The sequence below is a fragment of the Ambystoma mexicanum genome, chromosome 2p, assembly GCF_040938575.1.
Source record: "Ambystoma mexicanum isolate Mex_15411 chromosome 2p, UKY_AmexF1_1, whole genome shotgun sequence".
In the NCBI taxonomy this organism is placed as follows: Eukaryota; Metazoa; Chordata; class Amphibia; order Caudata; family Ambystomatidae; genus Ambystoma; species Ambystoma mexicanum.
Window position 1 is genome coordinate 1,233,629,565 of NC_090923.1, and position 21,961 is coordinate 1,233,651,525.

General features: G+C 46.9%; 1 protein-coding gene across 7 annotated transcripts in view; it reads right to left on the reverse strand.

Moving 5' to 3' along the window:
- Nucleotides 1-21,961, reverse strand: part of TNRC18 (trinucleotide repeat containing 18) — a 470,959-nt gene that overhangs the window by 399,994 nt on the left and 49,004 nt on the right. For all 7 annotated transcript variants that reach the window (XM_069645534.1, XM_069645537.1, XM_069645536.1 and 4 more), the window contains exon 3: nucleotides 10,624-10,803. In XM_069645534.1, coding sequence (XP_069501635.1) covers nucleotides 10,624-10,803 — 180 coding nt within the window. The remainder of the gene's footprint in view (nucleotides 1-10,623; nucleotides 10,804-21,961) is intronic.

Consider the following 21,961-nt stretch of genomic DNA (forward strand, 5'->3'; position numbering starts at 1 on the left):
TGTTAAGAGCAGGGCGCAGGATTCAGGTTCAAATGCAAAATACAAGTGTTCTCACGAGGAATGGCGGGGAAACCAGGTGTTTGGGGTATGAACACTCCCGGACTAGGGACTATGCCGAGACAGCTGATTAGATCAAAGCGGTTGTGGCCATGTAGTGGGGGGCTGGAGGGTAGAGATGTGGGTGAAAGGTCAAAAGGGCAGGAGAAGTCCCCGTCCTGTCAATTTTGTGAAGGATGAAGGTGGTTACAAATGTTTAACTTGCTACTATGGAAACAGATGCCACGAAGCAGAACGGTCAACAAGCGTCCCTTTTGTCTCGGCTGGGAGCCCAGGGAGAGACCCAAGGGGCTCTGACGGGGCCGCAGAAAGGCGGCTATTGTGACGGGCGACGAGACTAGCCGCCGCGGCACGCCCCCTCGCACCCCCCTTCCCACAAGAGCGGGCAGCTCAGCTGTTCACACCCACGGAAAAGAGGATGGTGGCAAATGGCCGTCCTACATCATCCCCGTAAAAAACAGCGAATTCCAGAGGGACGGCTACAATACAGTGAAACAAACCAATTCATTTTAAGCGGACAGGGCCGTTTTCCGCGTGCCCTTTACCATAGGTCCTCCCTGAGGGCAGATTCACTCCTTGCCACATTCTCGCTCGTATTCTTATTTAAATAATTATATTTGTTTTTGTATTGCCATCAAGGTGTTAACCGTCACTCAACAAAAACCGTGTACCAAATCAACTTTGCGCGGATGAAATGCCGAGCCGTCCCTTATAGGCATCAAAACAAGCAGACAGACCTTCACGGCAGGTGAGGTGCGGCGTTTGTTCAGCAAACGTGCACACAGGCGGTCTACTTAAGGTGCGACATTTTATTTCCGTCGGCAGTGGTACTGAAATTGGCCCAGAGGAACATCGTGTTCCAAACTGCGGGACCCCCTGACGACCCAAGGCAAAAGATTCGCAGAAGGCGCACATGCAGCTATTTTTAGAACCATCTCGATTTTCCACCAGCAATCCTCTGCCTTCAGAAATAACTGCAAAGGTTGCACAATTATTTTATTTACACCATTCTGTAGTAAACCGCAGAGTTTCAGGTGTGTACATTCTGTAGTAAATCGCAGCTTTTCGTGTGTATAGGGCTATGAACTGGAGCTTGAACTTGCAGCTATGGCCACTAGGTGGTGCTGCGGCATACGAGACATAGCTGATCCGGCCTATCCTACTTTCACTTCAGGTATATTGTTTTTTGAATGCTTTTTTTTTAAACCCACTATATTAGTGATTGCGTTTGCAATACTCCAATCACAAGGTGGTCGGCTATATCACAATGATCTTCATCAAGCGTGCATGTGTTTTTTTGCACCATTGAAAGCAGTCAGCCGTGGGTTCTTAAAGCAATTTATAAAATGCTGCCCTAAGCCAGACCTATCTGGAGCAAAACGAATGCCTAATTTGCATATCCACTGCATTGGTCAGTGACTGAACTGGAAGTAAAGTTCAAGGGGTGGATACCGGGTTACGTGAAATTACTTATTCTACTCTCGCATTTCAGATAGAAGTTTCTCTTCATGCTTTTGGGAACCTGCAGAAAATGCATCAGTTATCTATCTATATAATGTTAATACACAGTTTAAACAAAAGTGGTTGACCGCGCACTACTATCTAAAGATATTTGCTTGATAAATCACGTCCTCTGGGTTATGTAAGGAAACCCGGTCCTGGCACATGGCCCGTTCATATATGCAGTACAGAAAAGTAAGGTCCCCCAAAGTTTGGCATCTCCCGTCCCCTGCACACCCTCAAAGGCTACATAATAGCCAAAGCATAGTTAACCATTTACACACATTAAATGTAAACGCTTCAAAAAATTATTTAGGTAAGCTATTCAAAATGAGTATTCTTCAGGAAAAATAATTTTATATTTTGTCGTTTTTATTTTTTGTTCAAAATTCGCTTGCATATTGGACTCTGCACATTAGGGAACAGGCTTCCCGCGTTAGGATTTCCATTGATATTTAGGAGCTTTATTTCAGCGGCCCCCAGAGGTCGGACCACAGCAACCGAAATAGAACGGGGAGGTGGGAAGGTTCGGTTAGGATGGGGCTGGAACACTGGGCTCGTGGGAGCGGAGTCCCACGAGCTGGGTTAAACATAACATCTCCGCTGTTAGGAAAACAGGAAAAGGGGGTGGGGGGGAAGGGTTTATGCATATGGAAACTGTTAATAATATAAGAAGTCTTGATTGAAGTTTTGTATGATCTTCCGATTCCTCTTCGATAGTCTGCTGTTGGGGTTTTTCTCCATGTGAGAGCTGTTGTCTTCGCGTTGGCAGATTTGAGATGCTCCCGTGGAAGGAGGATTTGACTCTGATGGATTTCCCAATGGTGTGTGCTTAGAGGTGCTAGGTCTGTGAACGTCTGTTGTTATTTTTACTATGTAGTCTCCTGACCACTTCTTTCCATCATCAAGTGTGACGGATTTGCCGTGACATTGGATGACCTTCTGTGGAGGTCTGAACTTACTTTCGGACTTGGATGTTTTTTTTGGTTCTTTGACGCAGACCCAGTCTCCTGCTTGCACTCGCATTTCTTTTACTGCATTTTTGGAGTCGTAATGTGTTTTGTATTTTGTCTGTTTCTCAATTGTCCTCTTCCGGATTTTATCCATGTTAATCTTCACTTCTCCACTATTCATGAATATCCAAGCTGGTCTTAGACGATTGGTTGCAGCTCTACCACGCATAAATGGCTCGATGTTAGTGGTGGTGTGTGGTGTTCTGTACGCACACAAGGCTTCCTTGAGGGTTTCTCTCCATGGAAGAGTGTTAGCGATGGCCAGCTGTGTTATGCTCTTTATAAGTCTGTTCATCCTCTCCACCAATCCATTTGATATAGGATGGTATAGAGATGTTGTTAGGTGTTTGATGCATCTGTGCTTGAGGAATTCTTGAAATTCAGACGATATAAACTGGGATCCGTTGTCTGAAACCAGTTCCTTGGGATCCCCTTCTCTGTTGAAAATTTCTGTCAGGAATTGTGTTACTTTCTTGGATGACCCGTTTCTTTCAGCTATTCCCCATTCAGTCCACTTTGAGGTATAATCTACGAGCACTATTATATATATTTTCTCACTTTCGATGTTTTCGAAGGGGCCCATAATGTCTATAGCGACTTTTGACCATACTTCTTGGGGCGGTTCTATGATTTGGAGAGGGGTCTTCCTTACAGTTTTTGATTTGTCGCTTGAGGCACATGCGACGCAACTTTTTACAGTTTCTTCTGCTTCTTTCCACATGTGCGGCCACCAGTAATTGCTCCTGAGTCTATTTTTCGTCAAACTTCTTCCCAAATGACCTTCATGGGCTAGTTCAAGTAGTTTCTCTCTAAGCATTACAGGTGGAATTAGTTTGTCTCCTCTGAATATGTGCTTTTCATCCATACTTATTTCGTCCTTGAACGGTATGAAGTCTGTTAGAATGTGGTTTGGTTTGATCCAATCATTAATTATGGCTTTTCTCATTTCTTGTTGTTCTGTGTCATTGTTGGTGATGTTCAGCCAATCTTCTTTGGAAATGGCAGGATTGATGGTTGCTATGATGTCTTCTTGAGGTTGATAGGTCTCTTCTTCCTGGTTGGTAGAGGGTCTAGAGAGGCAATCTGCTACTCCATTTGATGAGCCGGGAGTGTAGCAGACTTGGAGGTTGTATTGCATGATATCGAGAAACCAACGCCCGATTCTTGGCGAAATTAGATGTGGTGTCTTGCATTGAAGGAGGTTTACAAATGGTTTGTGATCAGTTTTGAGTAGTATAGGTAAGCCCCATATTAAGTTCCTGAAATGTTGTAAAATCCATTTCACCCCCAGGGCTTCTCCTCTCTCCATCGTTGAATAATTTAGTTTGGCGCCTCGCAAGACTCTTGAGGCAAAAGCAATGGTCACAATGTTTCCCTTTTGCTGTTCTAGGACACCACCAAGTCCATATTTGCTGGCATCGACGGAGATGATGGTCTTAGCCTTACAGTCGAACATTGCTAGAGCAGAAGCCTTGTTAATGTCGCACTTGACTTCCTCAAACTCCTCCTTACATTCCGAGGACCATACAAACTTGGTGGCTTTCTTTAAGAGGTTCCTCATGTGTTTCGTCTTGTTGGCATAGTCGTTTACAAACTTTGAGTAGTATTCGGTCATGCCGAGAAAACTCCTGAGTTGATCCTTATTTTCGGGTTCAGCGATGTTTATTATGACATCCATGAGTTTTTTCTTGGGGCTGATTCCCTCAGCGTTTATGGAGTGGCCTAGATAGGATACTTGGTTGCATTTTATGTTGCACTTTTCCAATTTGAGGGCGAGTCCACTTTTTTGGATTACTTGGAGGACACACATGAGCTTGGCATCATGTTCTCTTTCGTTTTCGGCAGATATGAGTATGTCGTCCTGAAAACAGTGGACACCGTCGAGACCTCCAAAGAGGTGCGACATTAACCGTTGAAAGATAGCTGCGGCTGATGCGAGGCCAAAAGGCATCCTATTAAACATGAATGCCCCCAGAGGTGTCACGAAGGAAGTGAGATTTTTTGAGTTCTCCTCCAATGCGATCTGATGGTATGCCGACGAGAGGTCGAGGGTGCTGAAGTATTTGGCTGGTTTCATGGTTGCAAGGAGTTCTGATATGTTAGGGAGGGGGTGTCTGTCCACCCATATGTTCTTGTTCAAGTCACGTAGGTCAACACACATCCTTATCGAACTGTCTGGTTTGCCGACAAGGACGATTGGTGCGAGCCACTCGGAACTCTCAATGGGTTGGATGATGTTTTCCTCACAAAGTCGGTTGAGCTCTTTCCTCAAGGCGTCTTTGGTGCCAAAGGGGATTCCACGAACACGGTGGGCTACAGGAACGGCGTCCTTCTTCAAAACTATCTTATGTTGAAAGCCTCGGAGGAGTCCCACTTCGTTGTTGAATACTTTTGGAAAAATCTTGGCTAAAGTGGACTTTATGTTGATGGGCTCCAAGCTGGTTGTAGCATCGGTGTCGCTCAGCACACTCAGGACTGGAACTTCTTCTCCAGGGTGGATCTTTATTCGTAAGGCAGCCTGCTCCTCCCAACCAACAACTGAAGAGCCATTTTTGGCCACGAAGAGTTTACAATATGTCCCTCTCTCAAAAAATTTGAGTTTGACCCAAGTATACCCAATTATTTCGATGGGAGTCTTGCCATAACCTGTGGCCTTTATTGGCGCGCAGCGTAGGTCCTGTATCTTCCTAGAGAGAGTTCCCAAAAATGTTTGGACATCTACCATTGTATAGGGGGAACCTGTATCTACCATTACTTGAAGAAGTGTCCCATCTACATGCATGTCGACCCACGGGCCCTTGGCGTCACGTGAGGAAGTGATGGTGAGTATTTGTATTGGAGGGGAGTCTCAGTCGATGAGCAGGTTATCGTAACTGGGATCATCTTCTATGTATCTCACCGAGGCAGATCTGATGGATGGGCCTCTATTGTATCTGGGAGGTCTGGTTGTTCTACCCCTGTTACTGTTGCAAACCATGGCGAAATGTCCGCGGCGGCCACACTTGTAACACTCAGCATTGTTTGCGGGACACGTCTTCTCAAGGTCTTCGTGTTTGAACCATCCACATCGTTGGCAATGGGCAGGGTCCCTGAAGTCGTTGGATGGACCCTTTCCTCTCCTGGAGTTGGTTCTTGAGCCTCGGAAGGCTGGGGCCTTCCTGACCAAGGCGAACAGATTCTCAGTGTTGTCAGCATCTGGATGGGTTTCAACGGATTTCACCTCAACACAATCCTTTTGGGTGAGTCTCTCCTTCAGGCAGTGGTCACCAAACTCCAAGCTCCTTGCTGTCTCTATGGCTTGGTCCAGGGAGGGATTCTTCATCTGCCATAGTTTCTGCTGAATGCGAGGGTCCGCTACATTGAGGACAAGCTGGTCCCTCAGATACTCATCGCTGACGCCAGTGAATTCACACGCTGACATCAGTACTCTCAAGGATGCAATGTAAGAGTCGATCGACTCACTCTTTTGTTGCTTCCTGGTAAAGAACTTGTACCTCTCTAGTACAATGTTGGTTTTGTTACCAAAATGTTTGGTGAGCTTGGCTAAGGCCGTGTCGAATTTGTGGTTGTGGTTGCCATCACCTCCAACATCGTCTGGTTCTGGTAGTGCCCTAAACAGTCTTAGTGCCTCTGCTCCTATGCAGTTCAATAGTGTTGCTTCCTTGAGGTCATCGTTGAATTTGTTGCCCCCAATGGCTCTCAGGTAGATGTGGAACCCGTTGATCCATTGTTCCCAGGGAGAGGCTGGTGTCCCAGGGCACGGAAGAAATTTGGCCGGATGGGGGATGTTTTGCATGATGGAAGATGTGAATCTGTGTTAAATCTGTGCTGAAAACTATGTTAAGAAGTAGACTGGGAAGGAAAAAATTTTTTTTTTTTTTTTAACGTGTGTCTCTGGATTGCAAAAGTCGCTGGGTAAGAGAAGGCGTTATTTGTTGTCTTCTGAGTCTTGCTCTTGGTCTTTATTAAAAGCAGATGGGGCTTTGTGTAGACAAGGATTTGTTTGGTGGCTGTGAGGAACGAGAAATGTTCGATAATGTTGTCACTATGGTAACAAGGACAACAAAATGGCTGCACGTGATGTACTTGCGGTCCTTTCTTTTTTTTTTTTTGAAGCTGCGCGTGGGCGTGATGGCGCGTGACGAGGTGTCTGGTGCCCAAAACCCCAGTTAAATTGTACCTTTGCTTGCTGAGAGGGTACCTGTTCTGCGGCTGCGCCACTCTCTACCCGGAATTGGGGAGGGGCGCGGCCGACTGTCTGCGCCGCCCTCGACCCGGATCGGGGAGGGGCGCAGCCGTATGTGTACAGCGGCGGCAACGGAGACGGGACGAGGCTGGTAGCTGAGGCAGTCCGCTGCGCTCCGGGGGCCGGTTCACCTCCTCGTCGCCAATGTAATAAAGAGGCGAGGCGTACAATTAAGTTACAGAGCTTTATTTCAGCGGCCCCCAGAGGTCGGACCACAGCAACCGAAATAGAACGGGGAGGTGGGAAGGTTCGGTTAGGATGGGGCTGGAACACTGGGCTCGTGGGAGCGGAGTCCCACGAGCTGGGTTAAACATAACATAACAGCTTCCCGCGTTAGGATTTCCATTAATATTTAGATTTACAGATATCAATACAGTGCCTGAACATGGATAGACTATTCTGTATCCAAGCAACGTGCGCGATGACGCCATTGTCTCGCACACATTACAAACACCCACCATTTTGAGCCTTTGTGCTCTGCTCTTTATTGCAGCTGCTAACGAAAAACTGGAGCAAAGCAAGCCTTCTGGGTAAGTAACCATGCCACAGTAAGTAACCATGCCACAATGTCAGGGGGTTTATCCCCAACACCATACCCGATTAGCGTCCCAGATTTGAATTTGTTTTATTAAACTAAAACGAGGCATTTTTTGTCCTTTTAGGTGGCGAATCTAAATAGTTCTTGACATTTTTACTTTGAGGAACTGTCACCATTTTTCGATACAGGTGAGATTTCCATGCATCAGATACAGTTTAAAACTGTTCAAGAGTTTGACATAGTTCTTCCTAAAACCTATTGGAGATTTAGGTTATATTAGGTTTTACTTTGCAGAGAACCTACAGTGTATGTTAGAGAATCATACGTGTCTACCAAGATATTGTCATACCAAGCAATGGTTTTTCTACAGTATAGTGGTAGGAGCACACTTTTTTACTTGACACCCTTAGGCTTTGCCCACTAAGGTTTCCAACTAGTAAGCGAAAAGCAAATTATTTTTGGCTCATTTCCTTTTTTTTTTAGTTACCACAGTGACAAGAACATGAACTATGAATAGTGGTTACAGATCACACTACCAGAGGACCAAGACTTTTTATTAAAAAGGTGACTTATCAAGCTTAAGGCGACCTTTATATTATTGTTATTTAGCATTTTCAAATGTTCAAAGTCTTTTCCTTTTGTTAAATTACAGTTAACTTCGCAGTAAGTGGAAACACGTTGGGCTTTCCATTAAGACAGTAGTACCTGTGAAGAAAACAGAACTCATTGAAATTCTTTTTCCTGAAGAAAAGTAATTTTGAATATCTTACCTAAATAATTTTGAAGAGTTTACATTTAAGGTTTGAAAACGGTTAACTGTGCGTTGTCCATTATCTAGCATTTGAGACCTTACTTTTCTGTAACGCCCAGTTTAAAACCATAAAGTTATGTATAAAATGTTTTGGATGAATAAAAACCCATCACAATGCTATGGCCAACCTTTCATGGCCTTTTTTTTAGCTTGACGCATCAGAGAAAGGAACCGCAAAACACAAAGACTGGTCCTGCCACCAATAGGAAAACCAGTCCCACTTCCCCCCACACACAGGCACACAAACACCCTAAACTAGACACGTTTTGGAGATTTAGGGGCCCCCTTCAGGGAGGCACAGCCTGGCCCAACAGTGAACCCATGTCTCGATCTACACTGCACAAAACAATTAAGGGTTGCAAGGTTTTATAAATTACCACAACTGTTGGGCAACGTTCCATATTAGAAAATAATTGTTTGGCTTTTGATGCATTCACAAATCGTACCAAGAAAGGCAAACCATTTTTTAAACGTATAACAAGTACACTGTGGTGAAAGCGGGGCTAATGGACCTTCTAACCCAGACCCAACCATAGAAGGTGCAGTGCTTTATAGACAACAAAAATGTACTCAAGTCTTTGCCTTTAAGACAAAGGCATGCTCATCCACACTTGTCCCACGTGTAGCAACCATAGAATGTTCTTTGCTTGGCTAGATCATGCACACACACCACACCGTAGGGAAATATTGCTCTGGTGGACCTGTGCACCACTAACTGTTGGTGGCGTTGCCGATCATTTCTCAACCAATTGGGTCACCATGTACCAAATTAAGGTACATGGAATATATACTACCATGGTTTTGGAAACAGGATTGGCATTTACTTACCTATACAGCATTATGCTGTGGCTGCCAGTGCACAGACAACTGTGAGTCAAAGAAACACAGAAGTCTAGCCTTTCAGTGCACCACTTCAGTCTTCTGTGCTAGCCCTTTTCTAATAAGTTGAGACGACTTTAAATTGCCATCAGTGATAGTTCCAATTGTATTTGTGTTTGTACCTCAGATGTGCATCATTACATTTTGCTGTACAGGATTCCATCAATACTCAATTGGTGCCAGTCATTACATAAGAAGACTCACTAGGCCACCAGAGCCTGTGGGAGAAGAGCCAGTTGTCAGTTCCAGTACTCAATGCATACTTATTTGAATAATCTTGGTCATTCTAGGCTGATGCCCAAAGACTACTGTCTAAACCTTGCTCCAGACTCGCAAACAGTACAGAAGTTGCACTGAAATGAAGTCACAGTTCACATTTTCTTCAAGTATGCACACTCTCAGTGCTCTCCCTTTCTAAGTCCTGCAGTAGAGAGCGGCTTCTTAATGCGATGATGGCCTACATCACAACCAAGAACCTACAACCATGGAATTTTTTAATGATCCTCCTTTAAAAAAAAAAAAATAGGATTACTTCAAAGCGAAACCAGGCCAAGTTTCGAAATTGCAGGGAGCCTTTTAGTTCCTGCTTTGAGGCTAGGAAACGCTAGTTACAATCTTACAACAGCTCTGAAGAGTTACTTTTGGCTCCCCAGGACAACGGGTGCTATACAAGTAGAACTATAGGACATGATTTTGGGCGTTATGAAAAGGGTGTAAAAGGCATTACGACATCTAAAAAGACTAATGGGTCATAACAAATAAAACAGTGCACATCACATGTCGAAATAGATTTGTAGCTAGCTCCCCATCGGTAGCTCTTGCCTACTGGGTGATAGATACCCAGGAGCTTATTTTAGCTTCAGCTTACTCAACAAATGAATTGTGCGCCCTGAAGGATTGGGAGTGATTAGTCTATAGACCATCGTAATAGACTATTCCAGCTCTCCTGCGGCCGCCACCTCTGCCATTCCAACAGAGCTTCCCAAAGGCCATCGATCCCATAACTGCACTGTCAAGACAAATTGTTGTGCAAAGCATTTATCGAAGCCATAACAGTGGTAGTATTTTGTTCAAGGGCCAAATCTTTCTGGGAGGTGCACACAGGTAGCATTGGATGGAGATTCTATTGTAATGGGTCCCCAGTCGCATTCCCGGGCATGGCAAGTGAAACTGAAGTGCAAGTCTGGGTAAAAAGTCTTCTGCTTACTCCCAGATAGACATAAATCATAACCAACTTCAAAAGACCTGCAAGGAGTTTTCAGTTTACCAAAATTCACACTCAACTAGCACAGAGCAGTTTCAAGCACCGTCTTTCTTTACTTTGTGTAAAGGCAGAATGATCTTGACATGTATGAGTCTGTACCAGTCTGCCCATCCTCTGAAGCATAACCTAGGCGGGAGACTTTCCAACTTCACATACTCTCCCTCATTAGCCAATGAGTCACTGGCCATAGTATTGGAAACATTGAGTTATCCCAAACAAACACGTTTACATTAGAATTAACAGGCCTTATGTAAATGTATGTAACCCCCCCAACCAAATTAATCTGGACACTTAGAAATACACCTACTCGCTTACCTTCGTGGGAATGAGCTGCCCAAAGGTCGTGCACCATCTGCAGGTTGGTGGGAGTGACGGACCTGTAGGGTTGGTCACTGGATAAAGGGTTGGCGTTTCCATGGGATACAGAAGATGTGCCGAGCCCACTGGCCACAAGGCCACCCAGGTACTGAGACATGTTGCTGGAGAAAGCCTCCCCTTTGAAAAGAACAGAGAATAAAGTATAAATCATTGGGTAATGTAGGCAATTTAGATAATGTATTGATTCTGTCATCAACATGCACTCATCTAACAGACCTCAGAAGGGCAAAAAGGCAGAATTGACCGTGCATGGATGTTAACATCTGAGCCTCAGGTAATGCATCCACCTCCTCAAATGACAAGTTATCCTACAGTGCGATTACTTGTTGTGCCTGTACAGCTGCAGACCGGCTTATGCTGTTACCTTTACGCTTACAGGGAGTGGGGAGGGGCAGATTTAGGATGTGAGGAATCCAAACTAACCGGAAAAAGTCTGCAAGAGCACAATCGTGCAGTAGTGATTGGAGAGGAATCGTCTCTTCGATGTAAGCACATTGTCATTATACAGCCGTGTACATCAAGTTCAGGATCTGTGTATGTACAGCCACCAGCATGCACGTGTGGGCTATCGCTCGGGAAAACCTCGAGTGAAGGAGTAGCCCTGACATGGCCAGACTGCTGTAGGAGAGGAAATGGAATAGGAAGTAATACAACTTTGCAGATCGTGGATAATCATCCCAGTGTTCTTGCTTTGAATGGAGAGTGCAAGCAAATCATCATTTTTAATAGTCACTATATCGAGGACATGAACACACTGCAACCCACCCCCACCAGTTTCAGTAGTTTGTGATCCAAGTACATCTGGAATGTACGGCTATGGTGCAAACAGGACATTCATTTGTCAATAAAAATATTAAAAATTGTACCTTCTACTACCCCCACCACTGAGGAACAATAAGGCGTAGACTGATTTAAAAAAAAAAAAACACATTTTCCAATTCAGAGCTGGATTAAAATGATGTGTCGTCCAGTGAACAGATTAAAAAAGCATACACATTGTAGCAGAAAGCAACATCAAAACATCTCCAAATTCGGCGGACAATACTTCACATCAAACAAAACCCCACAGAGCAAAGAGTCAAGCAGGACCAAGCGTCTGAAGGCAATTTAACAGACGCCACAGATGTCCTCTCGTTTCATTTCCACAAGTCTCACCGTGAATCATCCGGGGACAGGGCTGGCTAGTGCCAGCATTAAGGCAGATACAGAAATAAATAAAAATTGCTTCACTTGTCAATCACATTGACAATACTTACCAATCATTATCGTTTGGAATGCTCATATGCCCTTTGGGCGGCATTTTAAGCGTTACAACGCATTTTGTAATGTCTGGCACCACCCCCTCCAAGTCTCGTTCATGCAAAATATGCAGCACATTGAACACCCTGGTTGTGCAGCATCATCTCTCTTCACGCTACCTCATTGGACTGCGCCCTATTCCTTGGACTTATTTTACCCCTTGAAGCAGGACCAATACTTCTATAGACCTCACTGGGTTTACCCTACATTCAGGTAGTCCTCAACAGCTAGCAACCAGTTATAGTTCAACACTGTTGAGTGAGTTGGAGAGATTCGTTTTGCTGAAAAGGGATCTGTATTGAAGTGTATGGAATGCATACAGATTTTTGGGAGGTGAAACGAGTCCAAACGAGAGACACCCTTCATGAGGTATGGTTCAATTATGTAAACCACCACCCAAAAGGATGCTTTTTTTTCCTCAATAGACTTGGAAGGGAAAGCTGCTCCAAAGCAGGGTCTTCACCAGTTGGGCAGCATTCCCTGCAGATTCATAACCATTCTTCTGAAGGGAGATTCACTCTAAAGCATGTGGTTAGCGGAGTTCAGCACCAACCTCGCCAGTCAAACTCTTGATAAATTCAGTTTGTACAAATGTCGCTCTGCATACAATTGTGTTTATATATCAGAACCGTTATCCCTGTGGCCATGAATCCATCTCGGTTTGCCTAAAAAAAATAAAATAAAAAATAAAAAAATAACATCTCTGGGATGAAGGGCTAAGCATTTCAAAGGCATCCAGCTCTTTTTGCGAAAAGAAAGAAATCTCCATCAAAAAAAGGAATACATCGGACTTCAAGAACACAACACCCCGATTAAAAAAAAAGGCTCACTCCACAGCACCAATCTAACTCACCAAAAAACGTTACATTTCCTTAATGATGTCAGGACAGAAGATTGTCGACAAAAAGAAACAAAAAATAATAAAAACAAAAAATAAGAAAAAAAAACGCACATGAATTAAAGATGGGAAGTTTGTATTGTACAAACACAACAAATGGGGCAACTACACAGCAGCAACATGAAACTCAACCCCTCGATGCAAACTGCAACCAATGAGCGCCCTTACGACTGCACGCCAGTGACATCAAGACAGAACGTATTCGGACTGAGGTGCACACATTCATGCTCGAGAAATGGTACGTTTGAAGGAAGGTTTGAAACAGACGGTTCAATGAGGTAATTTACATGTGCCCCAATCCACAGGGGACGCGGTGTGGGGCGGCTAGTTTTAAACTAAACATCACAACCATCTAACTGAACTCGCACCTTTGCCGTCATATTTTTAGTGTGGATTTTTTCTTTTTAAACCCGAACACACATTTGGTTTCAGGGGAGTTTCTTATTTTGCCTTCAGATTCAACCAAACCCTCATGTTCGGTTATAGATACGCAGGAGGGGGAATCCGGGAGGAGGCGGGGGGGTATTTAAAAGGAGCAGGGAAGGTTCGGGAGCAGGCGACCATTGAGGGCGAGTTTTTGTCCAGTTGCCTGCTCCCGAGCCTTCCCTGCGTGGCTCGCTTAGTTGTCAGGCTAGGAGGTGAGGAAGGGCCTGGGAGGTGAAAGCGTAGTGGTGGGCAGACAGGATTAGGTTAATATAAAAAAAATTAAAATAAAAAAAATTAAACCATGGGTATCATAGATAAGGTACCCCCCAACTGTACCTTGTTCTAGGGCTCCGGGGAGGTTAGCCCGGTTGATCGGTGCAGGGCTTTCACTCTGTTGTGGTGGGGGTAGCAGTCGGTAGCGGTACGGGGTAGCGAGATGGTGCACAGACTCTTCGCTGCTAAAGGTTTTTTTTTTTTTCAGCCCGGGCTAGAGGCTTGTGGCTTGGAGGCGGACAAGTCCCGGCAGCCGGCGCCTTTCTTTTCCGTGGCGCGGTAGCAGGGTGTGGCGACAGTTGGCAGTACGGAGCCCTTAAAGGGGACGCACTAGTTGGGTTGTAGCAGGTGCGGAGGAGCGGCAGCCTCGGCTGGAAGGTGCCTGCTAGTAGGGTGGCACATGCGCACCTCTAGGTGGCGCTAGTGCTCGGCCTCTTATCTTGTAGGGAAAGGTCAACCGTTAAACGTGTGGACAGTCGCCTAGAAGAGTCTTCTTTTCGGTGCTGCACAAAAGAGTAATGAACCTTCAGTTTAGTTCGTTTTAGGTGTTGATCTCTTGGGGTCTGATTCATCGAGTGAGCGTGAATAGGATTGTGCCATTATGAAACGCTTCTGTGAATCAGGGGAATTTATTAGGTCAATTTAAAAAAAAATAATAATAATAATTAAACAAAATATATATATGCAGAGTGGTCTATTAAAAAAAAAAATTATACCTTAAACCCTGTTCTTTGACAAGTGCGGGGGGGGGGGGGGGCAGCTGGTGGCCTGTTTTGCAGCTGGTAGTGGCTGCAGTCTTCCAGGGGCAGTGCAGGGTTGGTGGCCTGGGGAAATGGCGGTTAGCGCCAAGGGCAGTTAAAAAGGGGGGGTTGCAGATAGGCCTAGGGGTGTTAGTGGCTCGGGGGCCGTGTTAGCGAGTGCAAGTTTTCAGGGCGGTACACAAATATAATAGCGCTGCTGCAGTAAGATGGTGGGCCAAAAGGGTGGCAAGCAGGGTCTCTGATTCCAAGGCACTGAGGGAGGCCCTGGCAATCATCAGCAGGACATCCAAGGAACAGCTTGAGGGGGCTGTGGTGGAGGTTATGGGTGGGGAGGAGAGTGCTGGTGGGAGGCCACAGAGGTGAGCCGCAGCGGATGGGGGTGCTTGCTACAGTGGTGGCTTGTAGCCCAGCAGCAGGCAGAGGGGAAGCCTGGGAGAAAAGGGGCAGGAGGAGCAGGAGGGAGACCCACAGGAGAACATCAAGGGTGGCCGGGGAAGGCAGAGATAGGTTTTGGGGGAGGAGGGTGCGGGTGAAGGAGGAGAGAGGAAGTTGGAGCGGGGCGCTGGTTGGGCGGAGGAGGAGGGTAGTGGTGCAGAAGGGGACGGTAGTGCAGAGAGTTAAGTATCTAAAGAAGAGGAAGGGTAGAAGGAGGGAGCGGTCGCCAGAGAGCAGTGAGGAGAGGGAGAGGGAGAGGTGTGGAACGGCCTCCGCGTTTAGGAGGGCTTCGGGTGGAGGGCTTGGGGTGGCCCCCACAGTTCAGGAGCAGCCAAGACTTAGCAGCAGGCTTAAGAACGGCCCCTCTACAGGATATCAGGGAGCAGCCTAGAGGGCACAGAGCAGCCCCTAGCGAGGATGATCAACAGCTGGAGGTGAGGACCCTTCAACCAAGAGGAGAAGAACAGGCAGGGTTTTCCACAGCCGCGCCGAGAAGGAGAAGGAACGGTGGGGTGGACGCCCCGAGTTCAGCAGAGGAGGATCTGTCCGGCCCGAGCATGTGCTCGCAACAGCCCTGGTATGGCATTGGGGATGATGAAGGGGTGGAGGAGTATGTGGGGAAATGGGTGGATGAGAGGCATAGGGTGGCTAGGAGGAGGGAGTGAGGGGTTAAGGTGACGACAAAGGGCAAGGAGGTTGGCATTTAAAAGGTCGGGGGAAATAACTAGTTGGGCGAGAATGTTGACATGTTTTCTTCCCGCAGCATGAGCCCATTGAGGAGGGAGATGAGGAGCGTTGGAGTTGAGGCAAGGCTGCAGACGGGCAACGGCAGGGCAGAACAAGGTGAGCAGGGAAGTGAGTCGTCAGCTGCGTGGCAGAGGGGAGACACAAGGTTGGGGGCAAGTGGGGAAGCTGCAACGGGCAAGGAGAGAGATAGGCCTGCAGGCTGTGGGGACCTTGGGAGTGGTCTTCAGTGGAGGTACAGACTGATGGGGCGATTGAGCCCGGGGCAACTGAAGTGCAGGTGCCAAAAGAAAAGGATGCAGAGGGTAAAGGAAGAGAGAAGAAGTTGCCATATATGGGCATCACTAAACCATTAGGAGCGCACTTGATGGCATCTACAAAGGATAAGATTTGGGCTGGTGAATTTGTGGACGTTTTCAAGCTATTACACAGGGAGGTCAGAGCCAAGGAGGGTTCTAAGGAAGAGGAGAGGGAGCTGGCTTTGCGTCCAAAGGTACCGATGACGATAGAGAATTGGGGGTCGGCTTTTTTCATATACGCTAGTGTTTGTTGCGAGATATTTCCGGAGAGGTGGGTAGCGTTGTTGAAATATAATCGATGTGATGAGGAAGGCTTTCACGAGTTTGAGGTTTTGCGTGGGTGCGCTACGACGAGGAATTTAGGGCAAGATTGGCAGAGGATAGCCAGGCGGTCTGGGGAGATGGACATGGACCTCTGGTTGCAATGTATGACGCCAACAAGGCCTGCTCCGACTGTACACCCATCGAGTGGCTTACCCATACCTTACCAGCCCTTTCTTGGTTGCCGCGCTCCCAATGGGGCGGGGGGGAGGAGGCAGGGATCAGCAGTCAGCAGTGTGCTGGGGCTTCAATAAGGATGGCTGCACGAGGACAGCGTGTAGGTTCAGTGCAGGGCGGCACCCGGTCGCACAGTGCTTTCAGCAAGTCGACCGAGGGCGGGGGCGTGGAGCAGGCTGAGGGGTTGTGGTGAAAGGCTTTTACTCTAGTTAAAGTTGAGGTCCTGGAAAGGTGACTCTGTTTTTACCCAGATAGGGAAGGGGCGAAGATTTTGGGCAACGGTTTTCGGGAAGGTTTCAAGCTAGGATACCAGGGTCCAAGGGTACGAAGATGGGCGGAGAAGTGAAATCGGCCAGGGAAAATGGGGAGGTGATTAGGGAGAAGTTGCTCAAAGAAGTGGCGGCAGGGAGGGAGGTAGGTCCATTTGTAGATTTGCTGGGCGATTTGGTGATCACTCCTTTGGGGGTAGTGCCCAAGAAGGCGCCGGGGGAATTCAGATTGATACATCATTTATCTTGGCCAGAGGGCTTGTCAGTCAATGATTTCATTGCCCCAGAGGATTGTGGGGTGTCATAAGCGAGCGTAGATCAGGCAGTGGAGCGGGTCGTGGAGCATTTTTGGCTAAGTGTGATATCAAGGCAGCGTTCAGGTTGCTGCCGGTGCACGTGGAGAATTTTTGGTTGCTAGGGATGCAATTTGAGGACCGCATTTACGTGGACAAAGGTCTACCGATGGGCTGTGCAATCTCTTGCGCGTTTGAACATTTTAGTTCATTCTTGCAGTGGGATTTTACGTGTAGTTCGGGCGCGGACAGTGTTTTGCACTACCTGGGCGATTTTTTTGTTCATCAGCGGGACAGAGAAGTAGAGTATAGGAATATGCTGGGGAATTTCCAGGCATTGATGCAGGAGTTGGGGGTGCCTTTGGCAGAGGACAAAACGGAAGGGCCAGCAGTGGTTTTTGCCTTTGTGGATTGAACTGGACTCTGGCCATGACATCAGACTTGCCGCATTACAAGGTGAGTCGTTTAGTAGGTTTACTGGAGAAGGCTGTAGTTGCGCAGATGAGGACATTGCTAGAGATGCAGCAGATGGTAGGTAATTTGAATTTTGCATGTAAGGGGGTGGCCCCGGGACATACTTTTTGCAGGAACATGTCGCGGGCCATGGCGGGAGCAAAGTGCCCACATCATCAGGTAAGGGCTTCAGGGGCGGTGCGGGAAGATTGTAGGATTTGGCTGCGCTTCTTGGAAGGTTTTAACGGGGTGTTCATGTGGCTACAAGGGGATCCCGTAGATTGTGAGGTGCAGATATTTTCAGATGCAGCAGGTGCGGGGGTTTTGGGGGTTTTCTGGGGAGGCAGATGGTGCGCAGAGAAGTGGTCGCCGCGGTGGCTAGAGGAGGGCAGAAGTATAGCATTTCTTGAGTATTTCCCTTTGTTGGTGACATTGGAATTGTGGGGCAGGGAATTTTCAAACAGGAAGGTGTATTTCAATGTGGATAATGAGTGCGTGGTCAACAGGCAGTCGGCTAGGGCCCAGAGGGTGGCGAGGCTAATGAGGGAGTTTGTGTTGCGATGCATGGACTGGAATGTGTTCAAGGCAACGCATGTGCCGGGTAAAGATAATGGCATCGCTGATGCATTATCTCGTTTTCAATGGCAGAGACTACGTGGATTGGCACCAGGAGCGGACCAGATTGGGCAGCGGATCCCAGAGGAGCCGTGGAAGCTAGGAAGTTGAGCGCTCTGTCGTTAGTGGAGGGCTCCCTGGCCCCAGAGTCTAGGGTGGCTTACAGGAGAGCGTGGGAAGAATTTATAAAAGGGGGAGCGCGTAGCTAGTGGGGTAGGGAGGATGCTGAGGAACACAGAAGGGATGATGTGGTCAATTTCCTTTTGTGGTGTATGGATAAGTGTTGGGCAAAGGAAACTATAGCTGGGAGGTTGGCAGGAATAGCCTTCTATGGCAAATGGTTTTGGGGCTTCCAGCCAAATGGTGGGGAAATGGCGAGTAGGATGCTAGAGGGCTGGGTGAGGGGAAAATAGGAGGGAGAAGGATAGCAGAAGGCCGGTATCGGCGACCCTGTTGTTCAGTTTATGCCAGGCTTTGGAAGAGGTTTGTTGGTAGGCTCGGGAAGGAGTTATGTTTCAAGTTTGTTTTACGTGGTTGTTTTTTGGGGCATTCCGGGTGTCAGAGCTTGTGGGGGTAAAGGGAGGAGCAGGTGGGCTGCAGTGGGAAGATGTCAGTTTCTCGGATTTGGGGGGTGGATAATAGGATTGGGAGGTCAAAGACTGATCAGAAAGGGAGGGGCTGCTAGGTATCGCTGGGGTGGGGAAGTAGGGAGCTGTGTTCAATCAGGTCAGGTCCGGCATGGAAGGATCTATCCGGGGGCAGGTTGGGGCTGGTTTTCCAGCATAAGGATGAGTCAGGAGTGTCAGCAGCACAGGTGCTGGGGGTGCCAGGGAAGGCATTGGTGGTAGTAGGGGAGAATCCGGAGGAGTTTGGAACACATTCATTCAGGATGGGTGCAGCATCTGAGGGTAACTGTTTGAGGCTATCAGAGGACAAGGTCAAGAGTTTGGGCCGATGGAGGTCGGCGAAGTAGAAGGGAAATATTAGGGAGCTGAAGAAAGGTTCTGGATGAGATGTGGTGGAGGGCTCGAGGGGAGCGCGGGGGGGGGGGGGTTAAGGGGTGAGGGATGGTGGAGTGACTGTTATTTCTTTTTCAGAGACGGTGAAGAGGCCGGGCAGATACTGCAAATCTGTATTGTCTGGCTTCTATTGTGAAGTGGGCGGGTAGAGAGGCAGAGAAGAGGATTTTTGGCACGCAATTGGGCTGCAGCTATGAAGTGGCTATTGTGAGGTGGTCGGGTCTTGGGGGGGCGGGGGGGTTGCTCTGGGATCAACTGTTGCCCATGCTGGCGAGGATGAAAGAGCGTTTTGGGGTCCCGGATGGGTTGATCACACACACCGGGGAGAATGACCTAGTACGGGAGTAGCTCTGTTGAAAAAAAATGAAAAGGGACCTGGTATGGTTTAGGGAAATATGGCCTATGGTAAGTTTGATAAGGACCAAGTTGTTACCGAGGAGAGTGTGGAGGGGGCAGTAAGCGAGGGTGCGGTAGAGCGGACAAGAAAGAAAATAAATCGGGAGATGAAGTTTTGTAGCTTGGCAGCAGTGCAGGTTCTGGAGCACAGGGAGATTGTTGAGGTTTTCAAGGAAGATGGGGTTCATTTTCGGTTTATGGAAATAGCTACTACCTCTTTGATCTGATGTTGCAGGTGGGGGACATCGTAAAGAGTTGGAAGTAATAGGCAAGTGTTGTGGTGAGGCAGAAAAGGACACCTTGGGGGAGGGTTTTTTCTGGTGCCGGGGGGGCATGGCCCCTTTGGATGAGGAGGGAGGCAAGCACAATGGGGGAATAGCGCGGGTAAGGATGGGGGTGGTGCTGTTTGCACGAATGGGCAACCCCAGGGGTGCAAAGAGGGGAGCAGGTCTTGAAGATGGAGGGGCATGGCCCCGGGGAGATTATGGGAGAAAGCAGGAACGAAGGCATGAGAAGATAGTAAGGACCTGGGGATAGGTAGGGAGGAAGTTGGGGTTATCTATTTATTTGATGGGGCATAAAGAAATTATTTAATGTTTTGGCTAATTGAAAGCAGTTAATTTTAGTCTAAGGCCAGGGGCCAGGTTAGCATTTATTTGTGAGCTTTGGCCAGTCACATTAAAAAGAACCTTTTCCACTTCAAGCGAGTCTGGTTTTTTGTGCAGTAAGGCCAAAAGTGACAATATCCCTGCAACACGGAATTGCAAGAGAACGCTGGATTCGGAGTGTATAGGTAGCACATGGGTATGGGTACATCTAAAACATCATGGCAGACGTGTCCCATGACCTCTGCGCTGCACACTGCAAGTTCTGCTCATTCACGAGACGAGATGTTGCGAAGCAGATTACGACACATTCCCAACACTTCTCCTTTATCAACCACCACAAGTGCGCTGCGCTAAAGAAAAAAACAAGTGTCCTGATTATTTTGGTAAAGGGCGTTAAACTAAAGTAGTCTCTCCAGAGCACAACTGCTTTGCATTGTTTTTAGAGAAGGGACAGACACTAAAACGATGGTCTAGAAATATGTAAGGGGCTTGGGACGTATGTTCGAACAAGAGCATCCAACTCCTCCCATTACTGACCTCACAGGATGAGTGCAGCACAATGGCGGATCTTCTCCCGAATCGTAATCAACGTCTAACTGCATTGCCCTCCACACCAGGGCCAGCAATTGCACTTTGCCAATTGGGGAGGCTGAAGCATGATCTCTCAAAAGGGACACCACCCTATCGGTTGCTTGCCAACAATTGCAGGAAACCACCAGCCACTGAAAGCATCAATAACGTAGATTCTGAATTTGATAGAATTATTTCCACACCACACCGCCCTGCTTTACTCTTCCAGACCACTTGCTATGCCTACTGGCACCTCGTTATGCACGCTCAATCATCTGTTGCATCCAAAAATGTAAAAGGCAGCCAACCTACGCGACTGTCAAAGGACTCATCTGATGTACTACAAAAATGTAACCTAAAATGTTCGCCTATGCACATGTATTCTACCCCTTCTACATTTACTTTGACTCATTAGGCTAATAATGGGGCAGGAATATCAAAATAAAAAATAAAAATGTACACATCCCAACTTCAACAACCATTTTCATCTTCCTTTTCATTAGTTTTGTGTGCCTTTGTCCCCCCAGTTGCCCTCCATTTCTCCACCCACTCACTTTTTTCCTTCCGAGACCTCTGGCTACCACCAAGCAGGGGCACCATCTGCACATTTTTCAGACAACGTTCTGGTGCTGTAGAAACACCACAGTGGTGACAGCCTCAGGGTAAAACTGTCACCAACATAGTGGTCTTGCGAACCATGCAAACATGGGATGGGGTTTAATTTTTCACATGGTGCCTTCTTCTGATACTACCACTATGCTGTATCCCTCCACCAGGGAGCAACATTTGCAATAGCCACTGAGTTTGGCAAGAAAGAAATGGTGTGCTGCGTGTATTTATAGAATTGAGAGAACGTTAGTAAAATACAAAAATAGTGACTCCTTGTTCTAGTTTTAAAGCGAAAGCCTCTTAGACAGGGCTCTCCCATAATCAAAATGGCAGGAATCTCACCAGGAAAAGATCCATCACGGTGGTTACTCAGCACGCCACGCCACTGCAAAGGCATGCAAACATTTTGACGTAGATGTCCAGGGTGTCTCAGGAATCTACAAGGAGACCAGCATCACCTCCACTGGCAAAATGACTGCTGCTCAGTTCAAAGATTAGGTGAAAACCCAATCATACAGCCGCTCTCTGGAATCCCATACTGGGTTTTATATTAGTTGTAATTTCACTATGTATAGTTCCTTCGATCCAATTCTTGAAAAAATACAAAAGTCAAATATATAGTGATTTTTCAATGTTGAAAATTATTTTATAGAAAGAAGTGACTAGTAGCCACCAAAATTGTTCTTCGTGAGGAAGAGATTGCCATAAATCACTCTAAGAACAATTTTGGTGGCTACTAGTCACTTCTTTCTATAAAATAATTTTCAACATTGAAAAATCACTATATATTTGACTTTTGTATTTTTTCAA